This window comes from Austrofundulus limnaeus, unplaced genomic scaffold (genome assembly GCF_001266775.1).
Source record: "Austrofundulus limnaeus strain Quisiro unplaced genomic scaffold, Austrofundulus_limnaeus-1.0 Scaffold50, whole genome shotgun sequence".
NCBI classification, from domain to species: domain Eukaryota; kingdom Metazoa; phylum Chordata; class Actinopteri; order Cyprinodontiformes; family Rivulidae; genus Austrofundulus; species Austrofundulus limnaeus.
The window spans coordinates 1,813,840-1,828,132 of record NW_013952452.1 but is presented as its reverse complement, the minus strand read 5'-3'; the positions used below and the strand labels follow the sequence as shown (position 1 = coordinate 1,828,132).

The 14,293-nt window shown below is 38.0% G+C and overlaps 1 protein-coding gene across 2 annotated transcripts in view; it reads left to right on the top strand.

Moving 5' to 3' along the window:
* zc2hc1a (zinc finger, C2HC-type containing 1A) overlaps nt 1-8,206 on the top strand; it is a 12,479-nt gene extending 4,273 nt beyond the window's left edge. Inside the window, exons 4-10 of one of the 2 annotated variants that reach the window (XM_014008489.1) lie at nt 483-509; nt 2,871-3,012; nt 3,090-3,235; nt 3,629-3,725; nt 5,416-5,461; nt 5,786-5,884; nt 7,012-8,206. In XM_014008489.1, the coding sequence (XP_013863943.1) occupies nt 483-509; nt 2,871-3,012; nt 3,090-3,235; nt 3,629-3,725; nt 5,416-5,461; nt 5,786-5,884; nt 7,012-7,147 (693 nt within the window). In that variant the 3' untranslated portion in view covers nt 7,148-8,206. The remainder of the gene's footprint in view (nt 1-482; nt 510-2,870; nt 3,013-3,089; nt 3,236-3,628; nt 3,726-5,415; nt 5,462-5,785; nt 5,885-7,011) is intronic. The other variant, XM_014008490.1, reaches the window with a different exon arrangement.
* Nucleotides 8,207-14,293: the final 6,087 nt, after the last annotated feature.

Sequence of the window (14,293 nt, the reverse complement as noted above, 5' to 3'; positions counted from 1 at the left end):
CCTTGGAAAAGCGTCAATATGTGACGACATGGGAGTGAGAATGGGTTGAATTATCTGATGAACGTGACATGCACTTGCTGTCTGTAAATAAAGCAAAGCCACTTCCTCGTCCGACATTAAACAGAGCCCGACAGAGGAGGGAGGGGCAAGGAGGCTGTTGCCGTGCAGCGCTTCAAGAACTGACCTGCGTCTGACCTCAAAGTGCACAAGCGACCAACGTCAGTGTTGGCTGCGATTTTGAAGCTGAAATCGCGTTCGGTGTGAACGCAGCATAACGTTTTAGACAGTGTTGAATGAGGTTAAGTGGTTTCATTAAGAACATGTAAAGTTTGTTGTAATAACAGAGGGGAATGAGCTGTTAGAATCTGCTTATTGAATTTTACTGTGGTGAACGGCTCATACAGGAGTTGTTTCATGTGAGTCATTTGATTTTGTGATGACGCTTTCATTTCAAATGTAAATTACTGTCAATTGTATTTCAGTCTCAAAGCTCAGCAGCCTCAGAGAAAGTAAGTCCGTTTGTCTTTTTTGTTCTTTTGCCCCTTCCTAACACACACATATGATTTGTAGCAGTTCAAATAATCTGCTTTTGCCCTGATGAGTCTTTTGCTCACTGTTTCTGTCTTTATATTGATTTCTTTAAAGTCTGGAAGTAATTCTGCTCATATTTCTGGCATTAACAGAAAATGGGGAAGTAATGGCTTTCTTGCTTTAATTAAAATTTCAAGTAAAAATATCCAGCAAAGTTTCTTAATTTTGTTGCATCATGTCTGTCTTAGTCCTGTTTGACCRCACTACACTAATTTACTGTCAGCTGAAACTTATCTTTAGTGTTGCTTCCTGTTCTCTGTAAACAGCTTATAATGGACTCTAAGAATTCTGCTTTATTATTATTATTATTTTAAAATTTATTTGCTGTATTTTATTTTACATTTTTATTCTTTTTTATTATATATCTATATTTCACCTCCTAAAAAGTGTTGAATTATTAGATTGACCATTTCGTAGTTAGAAATTTAGCACAAATGCACATCGCGAAGCCTAGCTCTGGGTAAATGCTGAGGTAGCTTTATCAAATTGCCTTTGTAATTGTGCAAATTCAACAAGCTCCAAAAGCACATTTATAGCTTAGATGTTTATGAAAATTCTCATCTACGATCCTAAAGGAAAGTTTAACACAAATCAGTTTAGAGTAAAAAACATCAGGGCTGTAAAAAGGCGTAATGTTGAATTTGTGCAGTTATGTTGGTGTTTCAACCTCAGCCCTTTTCCCGATAAACGCATGAGGTCGGCTCGCTTTGCGCATAATTTCTAACTACGAAATGGTCCAAAGACTATCTTTTTTTATTGCAATTCAGCTGGAAAATATCCCAAATGTATTGAAAGTTTAACCAAAATACAACCAAAGATGCTTCATTTCAACAGAACATTTAGTAGCTCAGTAAAGTGCTTAAATATATCTCCAAATGTGACTTATATAAAGTGAAATAAAGTATCTGTGTTTTACTAAATAAACGTACATCACTCAATATGAACTTCAAAAAAAATATATATTTTTTTAATAATCATTTCATGAAATGTAAAGTGTAAAACTATAGTATTGTATTGCAGTCCTCCTCTATTTCAGTGGTTCCCAAAGTTTGGGTCGGGATCCCAATGTGGGTCAGCAAACACCAAGCAGGGAGTCTTAAGACCTGCAGGAATTGGTTTACAGTTAAATGATTCAGTAACTGTTTATTCACTCGAACCAGTTATAGTCAGAGTGACGAGTTTCTTCAGCTTTTATTTTGTGGTTTTAAATCTGAAAAGTTTCAGAAGCCTTCCTCTGTTTGACTCACTGACTAATGAAGATGAGCACAAGCAGAAATGGAGGACTCRGTTATTGCTGAGTCATGTTTGTTTCAGACAGATGTCATGAAGTTGGAGCCTGTAGTTATTAGGAGATAGTAGGAAGTCAGTCAAGCTGTCATACTGTCAGCTTTAGATAMGGTTMACTTTGTCACAGTGAAGGTTTTTWTTCCTTAGCTCTTATATCAGGAGGCTTCAGTTATTCATTTTCCAGGMTGAGATAAGACAGTCTAGATAAGTGGTGTCCAATCCTGGTCCATGAGGACCATTACCCTGCATGTTTTAGTAATCCCAACTCTTCAAGTTCTGCAGAAGTCTGGTAATCACTCATTCATACAAATCAGGTGTGTCAAAGCAGAAAAAACAACTGAGGACAGTGGCCCTCAAGGACCAGGATTGGGCACTCCTGGGCCCATATTTATCAAACTTCTTAGAATTACTCTTAAGAATGTTGCTAAGAGTGGAAGTCAGTTATCAAGCATCTCAGTCTAACTTTAAGTGAAGTGTAGGAGTAATTCTTAAGTGTCAGTCTTAGAGCTGATTTGTGACACCTGGCTGTGCCGTAAAGCTGATCCTTTTTGTTTTTGATATTTATTTATTTATTTTTTTTTACTTTTCTTTCTTTTGTATTTCTGATTAAACCTGTTTYCCACCTTATAACTGAGAATWACACTCAGGTGGGGAGGAGGACAGCTGTAATCTCTGTCTCCTCAGTCCATCTCAGACCCCTAGTGGCAACTCTTAACCACTTAAGAGTCCTCTGGAGCAGTCTGAACTTTTCTTGAGAGTAAGAGTGATTCTTAGACTTAAGAATTTTGATAACTGGCACTTAAACTTAAGTCTGAGAGTAGGAGAAAATCTAAGAAATTTTCAGCACTTAAGTCTAAAAATCCACTCTAAGAAGTTTGATAAATACGKGCCCAGGTCTACACAGATAGGTCTTGCTTATTGGCCTTCAGTTAGCATGTTAATATGTTTAACCAGAAACTAAAACAGACCGTGGTGCTCTGTTGTCCTGCCAGGCAGAACYCCCGAAGAAGCAGTCCAACTGGCGCAAGAAGCACGAGGACTTCATCGCCACCATCCGCGCCGCCAAGTCCCTTACTCAGGTCATAAAGGATGGGGGACCCCTCCCCCCGCCTCCTCCCCCTACATATGATCCAGGTAGTAGAGCACATCTTTAAACAACAGCGGCGGTAGGTCTGTCTGTTAAGTGTCGGGTGTTTTTTTTTTTTTTGTAGATTACATCCAGTGCCCTTACTGTCAGCGGAGGTTCAACGAGAGTGCAGCCGACAGACACATCAAGTTCTGCCAGGAGCAGGCGGCCCGCATGCCCAACAAAAACAAGTCAGGCGACGTCAAGAGGACTCCCGGGCGCACGTCGCAGGTAAACGTGTTTCTGTTTGATTGACTGAAAGCACTGCAGATGAATGATCTATTGTCAACGTAAAACACTGGAACAAGCACTGCTTTGTTCAACAGTTCAAAGTGAGCAAAGTGAAACTGAAAGGTGAACACTGACAACACTTTAAAATAACTGGAGCAGGAAATAACAGGATTCAAGCTTTTAGTGATAAAGTAAACTGCACATATGTTATAAAGCAAACAGTGCAAACAAAAAAAGATAAAGGAGTCTTAATGTTCGTTTAAATAAAGGCACTCAGCTGAACCAACAGACTTTGTGACAGAAAGCAACTGTTGCGTCTTCACTGCTGTAAGGTTATTACTAATGATGTCATATTCTTTAGTAATTCCTGACTCGTTTCTTATCGTTTTTTAGTACAAGCCTCCTACCCCTGTGAAGAAGGCCAACTCTCCTGCCGTGCAGACCATTTCCTCAGCTCCGTCTCGTTTGCCCCAGAGAGGACAGCCCACCGGTAAGGCAGCACAGCTCTGTTGTTCAGTTGGCACAGGGTAATATTTACGTTCTCATTWCTCAGCTTTGTGTTTGTGGCAGATCGTTTGACTTGCCTAAAGGCTTCGGCCTACACAGCACCTGTTTGTGAAGAGGGGAGGCTTACAGARCTGTTCATGACAAAGTCAAAACATTCTGTTTGTAGGATCGGATAAMTACATTTATCTGGTTTTATTATTAACTCGTGTTTAATGTYCCTGATCAGGTTGAAACTAATAACTAAATGAAACTGGCTCATCTGTCCACTAGGTGGCAGCAGAGCACACACAGACACTTGGCAGGACTCARCATCCTCTTGAGTTTTTTTTCCTTCTGTCTTTATGTAAATAATCAAGAGATGTTCAACCTTTACAATCAAAAGAACCACTTTTCCCGATATTTTTTTCTCAGTAAATAAAATGTGTCGAGGCATAAATAAATATGACATTAAAGAAAAGGTGATACATTGATGACTGACTTGAAGATTACTCTTGTTTGAGTGAATTTTTTTGGAAAAAGGGGCATTTATTTATTTTTTTATTCTTTCTGTTGCCTTTCATTTTGTTTATGATTTTTTAATTTGTTTATCATATTTAGAATTTGTTTTATTTTTAAATGAAATGAATAAGTCTCAAACTAATCTACCATTTTTGCACGTTGGAACAAAAGAAGATCAAAGTTAAGAGGAACAAATACATTATTTTTTTATTCACATTAAATAATGCAGGCCTGCTTCTATTTTTTATGTTTGCTGTAAATAATATGTTTATCACTTTGGAATAATAAAATAGAGTTAGAGCAAACATTACAGTTTATTTATTCAAAGACTTGACTTGATTCTCAGTATCTGCAGAGTGATTTGTGTAACGACATGTGCGTCTTTGCATTTTGAATTAATTGTTTTAAAAGTTTTATATGTTCTGATGGATTTTAGAAAGAAAAAAATCATACTTTTACTGGATGTATGGATGAATGAAGTGGATAACAAACTATTAGCACAAACTGATTGGTACGTTTTATTATTCTGTCACAGACATTTTATTCACATATTGCATAAAATTAGACAGGAAAACCTAAAAAAACCCTTTAATCTTGAAGTTTAAAATATAAACAAGATTTATTTGCATGTCCTTGTGGATCAAAGCCGTTGCAGAGAGTCTTAAGAGCCACATGTGGCTCCAGAGCTGCATGTTGCAGACCCATGCTATAAGAGTCGGTGGGTTTTAGAGCCAAGACTCTGACAGCTTTATTTATTCTTTCTCACAGACGTTACACAGATGTTTTAACTCTTTCCATCATATTCTAAACATCCAAACAACCCCATCTGCAAGATAAATTTGTGACAAAAATTCACTGGAAAAATGAAGATAAATTTCCAGCGTTTTGTGCTCGTACTAAAAATAAAACATTTAATAAACTCTCAAAGCTCAATAGAAAAAAAGAATAACACTTGTTTATGGTTAAATAGGAGTTAAAGTAGAGATGTGTCATCAATACGTTGCAAAGAAATGAAAGATTTCCTTCTGTATACAGTAAATGCATTTTAAAAAAAGTTAATACTGACACAGGTCTGCTGCTTTCTGCCACACACGCAGGCAAAGTTTGTAATCTGAACTACAATAACTCACACATTATTCTGCATTAATCATCTCCTTTTCCCCCTCATTCGGCAGGTTCAGTCAGGAGTAATCCCTCCAGCCTCACCAGCCCACCATCTGGGTGAGAGCACACACACAAATATAAATACACTACAGACAACAAAACACCTCAAACCTCGTCTTAGATGCTTTCCGGTTGCCTTCATGTGATTTCTGAATGAAAAGTCCAGCTATTTTCTTTCTTTTTTTGATAAGTTAAAGTTTCTTATTGTGTTTGTAAAATATGAAGTCTTTGATCAACATTGTACCAATGACCTGATAAACACGAGTGTAAATGCTGCTCAGATGCATGAATGAAGGTTATCCGTGTTTATAAACTAAAAGATTAACATGGTTTACATTGTGCAAATCATCCTTCCTGTGTTTTCTCTGATCCCTCTGTCAGTGCGGGAGGTAAGGCTCGAGTCGTGAGCTCCGGCTACGGAAGTTTGAAGAACTCTCAGGCTGGAGCCAATAAGAAGAAAGCCGACGCCCACATATCCAGGTGAACGGGGCTCTCTGAGGACAAGAGGTCCCTTTCYGATCTCCTCTGCCCTCTTGTGGTTGTTTTAAGTATTGCGTTAATTAACTTCACAAATGCATTAATTTAATTTAATCAGATTGCATTTAATGTTTGTTTGAAAGCTTCCTTTAGTTAAATCAGACACTTGTCAACATATTTGTAACATGTAGCATTTAGCTCACTTSAAGCTTCATGGTGAATAACTTAACCAGTCTTACCACTGAGGAAGACAATTGTGTCTTTTTCGASTGTTTTACTGCAGAAGACAACATGTTTAAAAAGGAAAGATGGCATACATCTGTAATCAGCTGAAACACTTAACCAGAAAATGCTCCTCCAGTAGCGAGAAAGCCCAACAGATCAAAGTTGGCGAAGCAGAATGAAAGTTGTGGAGTACTCCAAAAGTCCTGTCATTGTTTAGACCAGTGTTTCCCAAAGTTGGGGTCGGGACCCAAAGTGGGGTCCCGAAACATCAAGGTGGGGTCCTGAAAAGATTTTTTGAATTAATTACATTTTTTGCCTTAGTTGTTACAAATGATTGAGGTTAGTATATTTGAAATTGATAAATGTAGTATAAAAAATATTGTTACCGTGCCCATGTTTTGTTGACCTGATACAAATATTTATCATCCAAAAATAGTTGGGAGCACAGGTCTCTGCTACTGTTATTTTGTGGGTCAAAAGCTGAAAAGTTTGGGAACCACTGCACTTTGGTTCCCAAAGTTGGGCTTGGGACCCAATTAWGGGTCATGAAGCACCTTGGATAATCTCCAGAAATCAATTTAAAGGGTAATAAATAATTGCTGATGTAATATTTTCCCTATAATTATTAAAAAACACAAAATAAGTAAAAGTAAGTATTTATATTTGTGTATAAGCTGTTTAAATTGTCAAAAAGCCTGTGTTTTTAGGGTTATTAACGAAGTTCATGTACTCAGACCAGTAATATTTGGGGTCACAAGTTTTTGCCATGGATATTTTGTGGGTCAGAAGATAAAAAGTTTGGGAACCACTGGTTTAGACAGCTTCGTCAGTGAGTGTAATGACTTCTGTGCGAATACATTTCTAACTTGCTTCCTTGTTGTCTTTTTTTTTTTTCGACTTTACAGGAACGATGTAGATGGAGGAAGTGAAGTTGGCAACTGTGGAATGAAGGGCAAGTTCTGTCACGCCTGCGGTACCAAGTACCCCGTGGAAAGCGCAAAGTTCTGCTGCGAGTGCGGGGTCCGGAGGATGTGTATCTGATGGAGGTCAGAGGTCAGGGAACATAGAGGGGCCTGCACTTATGTACGCGTTGGGAAAAAAAAAATCACCAAAGCAGATAAAACATTTAAGACTATTAAAGAATAATTTCCATGTTTGGTCACGAACATGGATCCAGTTTCCTGGCGGCTGAGCTTTAGCTACAATATTTTTGGATGAAGTGTTAACAGTTCTTATTAAAGTCCTGGTCTGGCTTTTCCTTAAAACTTTGAAGGTTTGTTGTTCTGATTTACACCGGCTGATGCAGAAACAAATRCAAATCGTCTTAGTTTTCCACCCAGTTGCTGAATTTTCTCTGCAGTTTGCAGCATCGACCCGTTGAGGTATGCACTGATGCATAATCAGAATGGTAAAATGTAAAAAGAGAAAGAGGTAACGTGYAACTCACTGCAGAACAGAGTTTTTGTTGCTTGCTTCATCCTCTCAGAGTGCGTTTTTATTGAAGTGCAATAAAAATATATTTGACTACTGAAGAAGGCAAAGTGCTTTTCTAAGCAAAACAGGTTGGAACTTTTAAACTTTTATTTTGAAAGGGACCAGCCCTTAAAATGAACTAGCTAGGACTGGTTATCGCTCCCTTTAATGTCACTTTACATGTAATTTTTTTCCAGTAACACCAAACTGTAGCGTTGTTCTTTTTGTTCCGTCTTATTTTATACAATGAAAGTTATTTATTTACTTGTTCCATATCATTTTTAAGTGATTAATCAAGGACTGCATTGTTTGTTTTTTCTTATCTTGAACATTCAATAGATTTCACRTTTTTATTCTGAATTTGTATAAAAATAGACCAGACGTGGGTGTCTGTTGGTTTTTAAGGAGTCAGTATTTAATCCAACTATTTGTCTTCTCTGAGTTCATTTGCACGAGGAACAGTTGCTTATTTATGTCATTTGTACTCTCGCTAAGCATTATTTGAGTTATTTTTGAGAAGTTAGAAATGTACTCGAGAAGCAAACGTGACTTGAAATGTAGACATGGACTAAACCGACAACAGCTGATAACCTGTTTATCAACCATCAATAAACTTCTATGAAGACACCTGTGATCTGTTTCTAAGTATTTGCTGAGAGGAGGGGCAGGGCCTGTTACAAGAGCTCAGTTTTATTTTGTCTGTAGGGTTAGCAAAATATCTTCAGAACTGCTGGATGGATTTTATTGAAACTCAGTGTAATCATTGCATGCACATCTACAACTCATTACCCAACAGAAAAGTGCACAGCTCAGTCAGTTTTATAGATGCTAAGCTAAGACTTGGTGTGGTAGTTTCTGAGAGTCATCCTCAGCAAAAGCATAGAGCAAATAGGTCTTATGAGATCTCACAATGCCTTATGTACAAATTTATAAGAAAAAGGAGGGGCAAATCTCCACCAAAAAACTTTTTTTTGTGGAAAAAAAAAACGAGATTCTCTTATGTAGAAAAGTTGTAAATTTGAAAGAAAAAAATCTAAAAAAAATTTAAATGATTAAAGAAAAAGTTTCGACATTTAAACTAAATATTTGCTGACGTAAAGTCAGAAATTTACAAGAAAAAAAAACCTTGTAAATTTATCAGAAAAATCTCTGAAGTGTTTACGAATGGCTAAAATGCGATTCCACCTGTTTTCACTACCTTGAGCTTTTTTCATCTGCTCTAGTTTAAAAACCTGGACTAGATTATTCTACACTGATTGCAGAATATTTAAAACCAAGTGTGTGATGTGTGAAACATAAATTTGAAACATAAGTGTAAGTCGATTTCAGCATTTTTTTATGCATTTTATGAACCAATTGAGCATGGCCTGATGGAGAAGTGACTGAAGCAATAGGAGCGTCCAGAATAATTATGTATACAGAAAAATTTTTTTCAAAACTCTATGCGGACACGTGATATCACGTCAATGATTAAAATTGAAATTCATTGAAATTCAGAGTGTTTCTTGCAAATCTGYGACTTTTGGAGCTCAGAGAATTTACCTTGTTTTTTCTTGAAAATTTCTGAAATATCAAAATTTCGGAGTTTTTTGGCGGAGATTTGCTCCTCCTTTTAAAAATTTTTTTGTTTGCTTTTTTGTTTGTTTTTTGTATTGTTTTTCATTTGCAAAATGGTCCTAATACACCATCATACTCATGGGATTGTGCATATCATTCACCAGGTTTGACCAGAACATCGATGCCTCGTCATTAAATGACAAGAGAAATTAAAAGAAAAACCACTAACAAACCATTCATTTTGCTTTCTTACAAGGAAAGCTAAGCCTTTAATTTCTTATAAAAAACAGCTTGAGTACAAGTTTTATACATCTGTCCTTATCTTATATACCTGACATGAAGAATTAACTGCTGAAGGCCCAAAGGGCAAAGCCCTGCTGTTGATGTTGTGAAATCAGCCTTCCCTGCTACATGAGTGTCTTCATGTTGTTGTATTTTTTTTTTTAAATGGGGAGGTATCATTAATCACAGCACTGACTAAATATGGTGGGAAACTGTTCTTAGATGTCTCCCACAAACACAATCAAGCCCATAAGCTGAAGTCATTCATCTGTGGCGGGATCTGCTTTTAATATATCAATCAAACAGAATGTAACCGAAGAGAGCACCGATGACTTGACACAAAGCCTAAACTAACTGACTAGATGATCATGATAACAGACGTACACCAAGTCTTGTCAGGTCATTTGTAAAAGTGAAAGCAAAACTATGTGAGCACCTTTTAATATTTCCTGGTCATGCCTCAGCAGTGTTTGCTGAGTAAATCGAAGCTTACAGTCTTACAGGCATAAATCTAAACCCACAGAGGTCACTGAAACAGGCTAAAGCAAATAAAAAAAACAATTAATGAAAAGAAACTAATGAAAACCAGACATTGTTATTTAGGTGATCACTGAAATCAAGTGATTTTTGTAACTTTGAGACGAAACTGAAGACACTTGTGATGCTGATTATAGTGCAAAATTGTTATTTAGGTGATCACTGAAATCAAGTGATTTTTGTAACTTTGTGACGAGACTGAAGACACTTGTGATGCTGATTATAGTGCAACACGTCCATATAGTTAAATTATTTCCCATCTTTTCACAGGGCACTTTCATTTCTGTCAAGATTATTTTTTTCTCTAAAATACACTGCCTGACAAAAAAAAAAGTCACACTAATACTTCATTGGACCACCTTTAGCTTTGATTACAGCACACATTCACTGTGGCATTGTTTGGATAAACYACTTCAATGTCTCAATGTCTTCCAGTGTTGCATTAAWGTTTCAGTAAGATCTTGCATTGATGATGGTAGAGTCTGACCTTCTCYAGCACATCCCAAACATTCTCAATGGACTCTGTGGATCCAATCCATGTGTGAAAATGTCTYGTGCTCCCCAAACCACTCTTTCACAATAAGAGCCCAATGAATTCTGGCATTGTCATCTTGGAACATGGCCATGCCATCAGGGAAGAAACAATCCATTGATGGAATAACCTGGTCATTCAGTATGTTCAGGTCAGCTGACCTCATTCTTTGAGCAWAGACTGTTGCCCAACCTAGACCTGACCAACTGCAGCAACCCAACATCATAGCACTGCCCCCACAGGTTCGTACAGTAGACACTAGGTCTGATGTTCCCATCACTCYGGAACAGGGTAAATCTGTACTCATCAGACCACCATGACCTTCCATTGCTCCAGAGTCCAATCTTTATGCTCCCTAGCATTGAAGCCTTTTTTTCAGGTAGCATTATTGTTTTTCTTGAGGCTACACAGCTGTTCAGTCCCAATCGCATCATGCGYGTGAAAATGCTCTTACATTCCCTGATAAATATATCMCAGAGTTCTACTGTTGTTTTTCTTTGATTTGATTTCACCAAACGTTCACCAAACYGATCAGGATTTTTTTCCGGCCACATTTCTTCATTTCTTCCTCAAGGTAAATGGGTCCCCGCTATCTTTCCAGTTTTTAACAATGCATTGCACAGTTCTTAACACTGGTTTACTGGTCGGTCTACGTTCCTACCCTCATCTGTGGTCACGAGCTTTGGGTAGTGGCCGAAAGAACGAGATTGCGGATACAAGAAGCCGAAATGAGTTTTCTTCGCAGGATGTCTGGGCTCTCCCTTAGAGAGAGGGTGAGAAGCTCAGTCATCCAGGAGGGACTCAGAGTAGAGTCGCTGCTCCTTCACATCGAGAGGAGCCAGTTGAGGTGGTTCATCTGGTTAGGATGCCTCCTGGATGCCTCCATGTCCCACTGGGAGGAGACCCAGAGGAAGACCCAGGACACGTTGGAGGGACTATGTTTCTCAGCTGGCCTGGGAACGCCTTGGGATTCCCCGAGACGAGCTGGCCCAAGTGGCTGGGGAGAGGGAAGTCTGGGTCTCTCTGCTTAGGCTGCTGCCCCCGAGACCCGATCCCGGCTAAGTGGAAGAAAACAGACGGACGGACAGTTCTTAACACAATTTTAGTAGTTTCTGCAATCTACGATGYTTACTCTGCTTGATGCCAATGATTTGACCCTTCTCAAATGGGCCTTTTCCATGACCACGATATGTGTCTTTCCACATGGTTGTTTAAGAAATGAGAAGTATCTCATTGCACCTGTTGGGGTTAAATAACTTGTCGCCAACTGAAAGATAATCACRCAATAGGAGGCTTGCACCTATTTGCTTAATTAAATCCAGGTGGCGACTTTTTTTTGGCCAGGCCGTGTAATTTAACAATAGAAATCCAATGATCAATTTTCATTTGTCCATTTTCAGTGATTTTTCTTTTCTCGTCACTGTTGTCAGTTTTACATTATTTCAGTGACTATTAGAGGGTTTTCTTTCTTTAACAAAAATGTAAAACAACAGCTTTATCCATGTCTGCATACACATTTTTTTACAGGCACATGAGAAACTTATATTACTATGCWCAATTCACATCTTAAACCATTCGGAAGCCGTCACATCCTTCCTGGCACCTTGCACACATTCTTGAGATGCTTGCATAAATTCTTCATGTTATGATTCATTTACAGCAGTTGGTTCGTCCTCAGCCAGAGTCCAGTTTTAAATGTTTCCGTTTTTGTTCGTCTTAATATACTCTTATCTGAAGAGTTGGTTGTCATGMAACAGTCGAAGCAGCTGCAAGAGAGAGATACCGGTACTTGGCARGAAAGCTTAGAGTGAAGAAGCTTCTTCTTAGCTGCATAATCCAATAAAAAAAGGACTGCGTAGTACAGGAGAACTAGAAGCACATGAAGGTTTTCTTTTTTTTTTTTTAGTTTTGTAATGTCCTTGAGTTCAGGATCTCGTAGCACACAGTCATGSAAGAAAGAATTAGCTTGGCTTTGCAGAGATTTCCCCTTCTCTTCCCGTGCTTGTGCTTGCAATTTCTCGCTGTCACTCCATTTGTTGACCTCTCACAAAGTTTATAGGTCTGGTTGGAGAGAAAAAAACACAGATTAAAGTTCTGTCAAAAAGCCAATATATTTGATTAAAACCGTAAGCGTTCCTTTGACCACAAAGTATAAAATGTGGTTGAAAAAAATGTACTAATTGCAAGCGACATTAAAAAGGCAAACTTGTTTGATGAGGCCTTCAATATGACTCAGAATCAGAATCTCATTGAGATCTTATGACGTATATGACTGTATCAAAGTTCTCCATGACCATAGAGGGTGTGGTCCCATCACAGTCAGAAGATGGGTCATAAACAAAGAGCCAAATACGTTCATTTGTCTTAACCTCAGCCGMTGCTTCTCCTCAAGTTTCACTCACAGCTGGGAGTTTTACTGTTTTACCGTGACTCTGCAGGTCAGTGTGTTCRTGTTTGGTACTCTGACAAACAGTGAGTCACTCAAAACCTGATGAAAAAGAAACACAGCAAGCTGCCAACATTCCTCTGTAGATCACAAATGCCACATCTCAGGGAAATAAAAAAAAGAAACWATGACCATCCCACACAAAGTTGCCTCTTTCATTAAGTCAAGTCCAAAAAGCCTAGAACTGAAGTGTACTGTAAACTCTGAACCTCTTACCTGTATATGACGTCCACAAAGACATCCTATTGAGTCCTGGACAGAAGAGGCCAGTTCACTCATTTGAGGAAGATTTAATTTGTGCATTATGCAGGCTTGTTTGAGCAAGATGGCTACGATTTCCGTGGGATTCTGCAAAGAGAGAAACATCTAAGTCTTTGGCATGGTTTCAGTGAAATGATACATGTGCTAAATGACCATAAAACTGATCTTTGTTAAAGTTCCCAGTAAAGGGTTGGCTTGATGTTGCTTCCAGAACATCCWGTGCAGCTGTTTCTGTCCCTTTTAAAGCTGTAGTTACACAGCTGCAGTACAGTAACAGATACCACTACTGTGTGAACTAGTTTGCAATGAGTACCTTTTTAAATGAGTGTCATAGCTTCTGAATGTTAAAACACGACTGGTGCTGGTTCTAGAAAATGACGTTTACTCACAAGTCTCTCAGCCGTGCAGTTCAGTGTTTGGTTTCTGCAGCGTTGTTCTGAGATCTGCAGTGATGCTGTGATGTTGTTTATCTTAAACAAATGACAACACGACACTGGTCAGTGTTAGAAACAGGTTTTTACAGAGTGACCAGTTCAAGTCAGTGTGATTTATAAAAGCATTGGATCAATTAATTCCTTTAAAAATGACCAAAGCAAAATTGTTAAAGAAATATGAAATTGTTTAATTAGTATTTGTATGAGTTACTGTTTGAGGAGTAAATTTTTTGTTTTGTTTTATTATTTGGCTTATTATTGTTTGAAATTAATATAATTTTTTTTGTAAATAGGAGCAGATATAAGATCTTTTTCTTCTTCTGCTGCCTTTCATTTTATTTTATTTGTATTGTTTAGTTGTATGTAATGTTTTGTTTTTAAAGGAAATGAATAAAATACTATATATTTTATTGTCAAAAGTAGACATTTAAATCCTTTTCACATTTAAATCATTCAGTTGGGGTCTTTATAAAGTGAAACTGCAGTGCTTTGGTCTGAATTCCTCCTTATTCTAACTTTACCAGCTCCTCTTTCACCCCTTTTTCTGATGTGTGTTTCAAAGCAGCTGGTTTTGTGACTGTTCCTTTAAGACGCTTCAAGCCCCGCCCCCATCCAGCTTCCAGACTGGTTCACCCCAGATTTTGTGTGTGTGTGTGTGTGTGTGT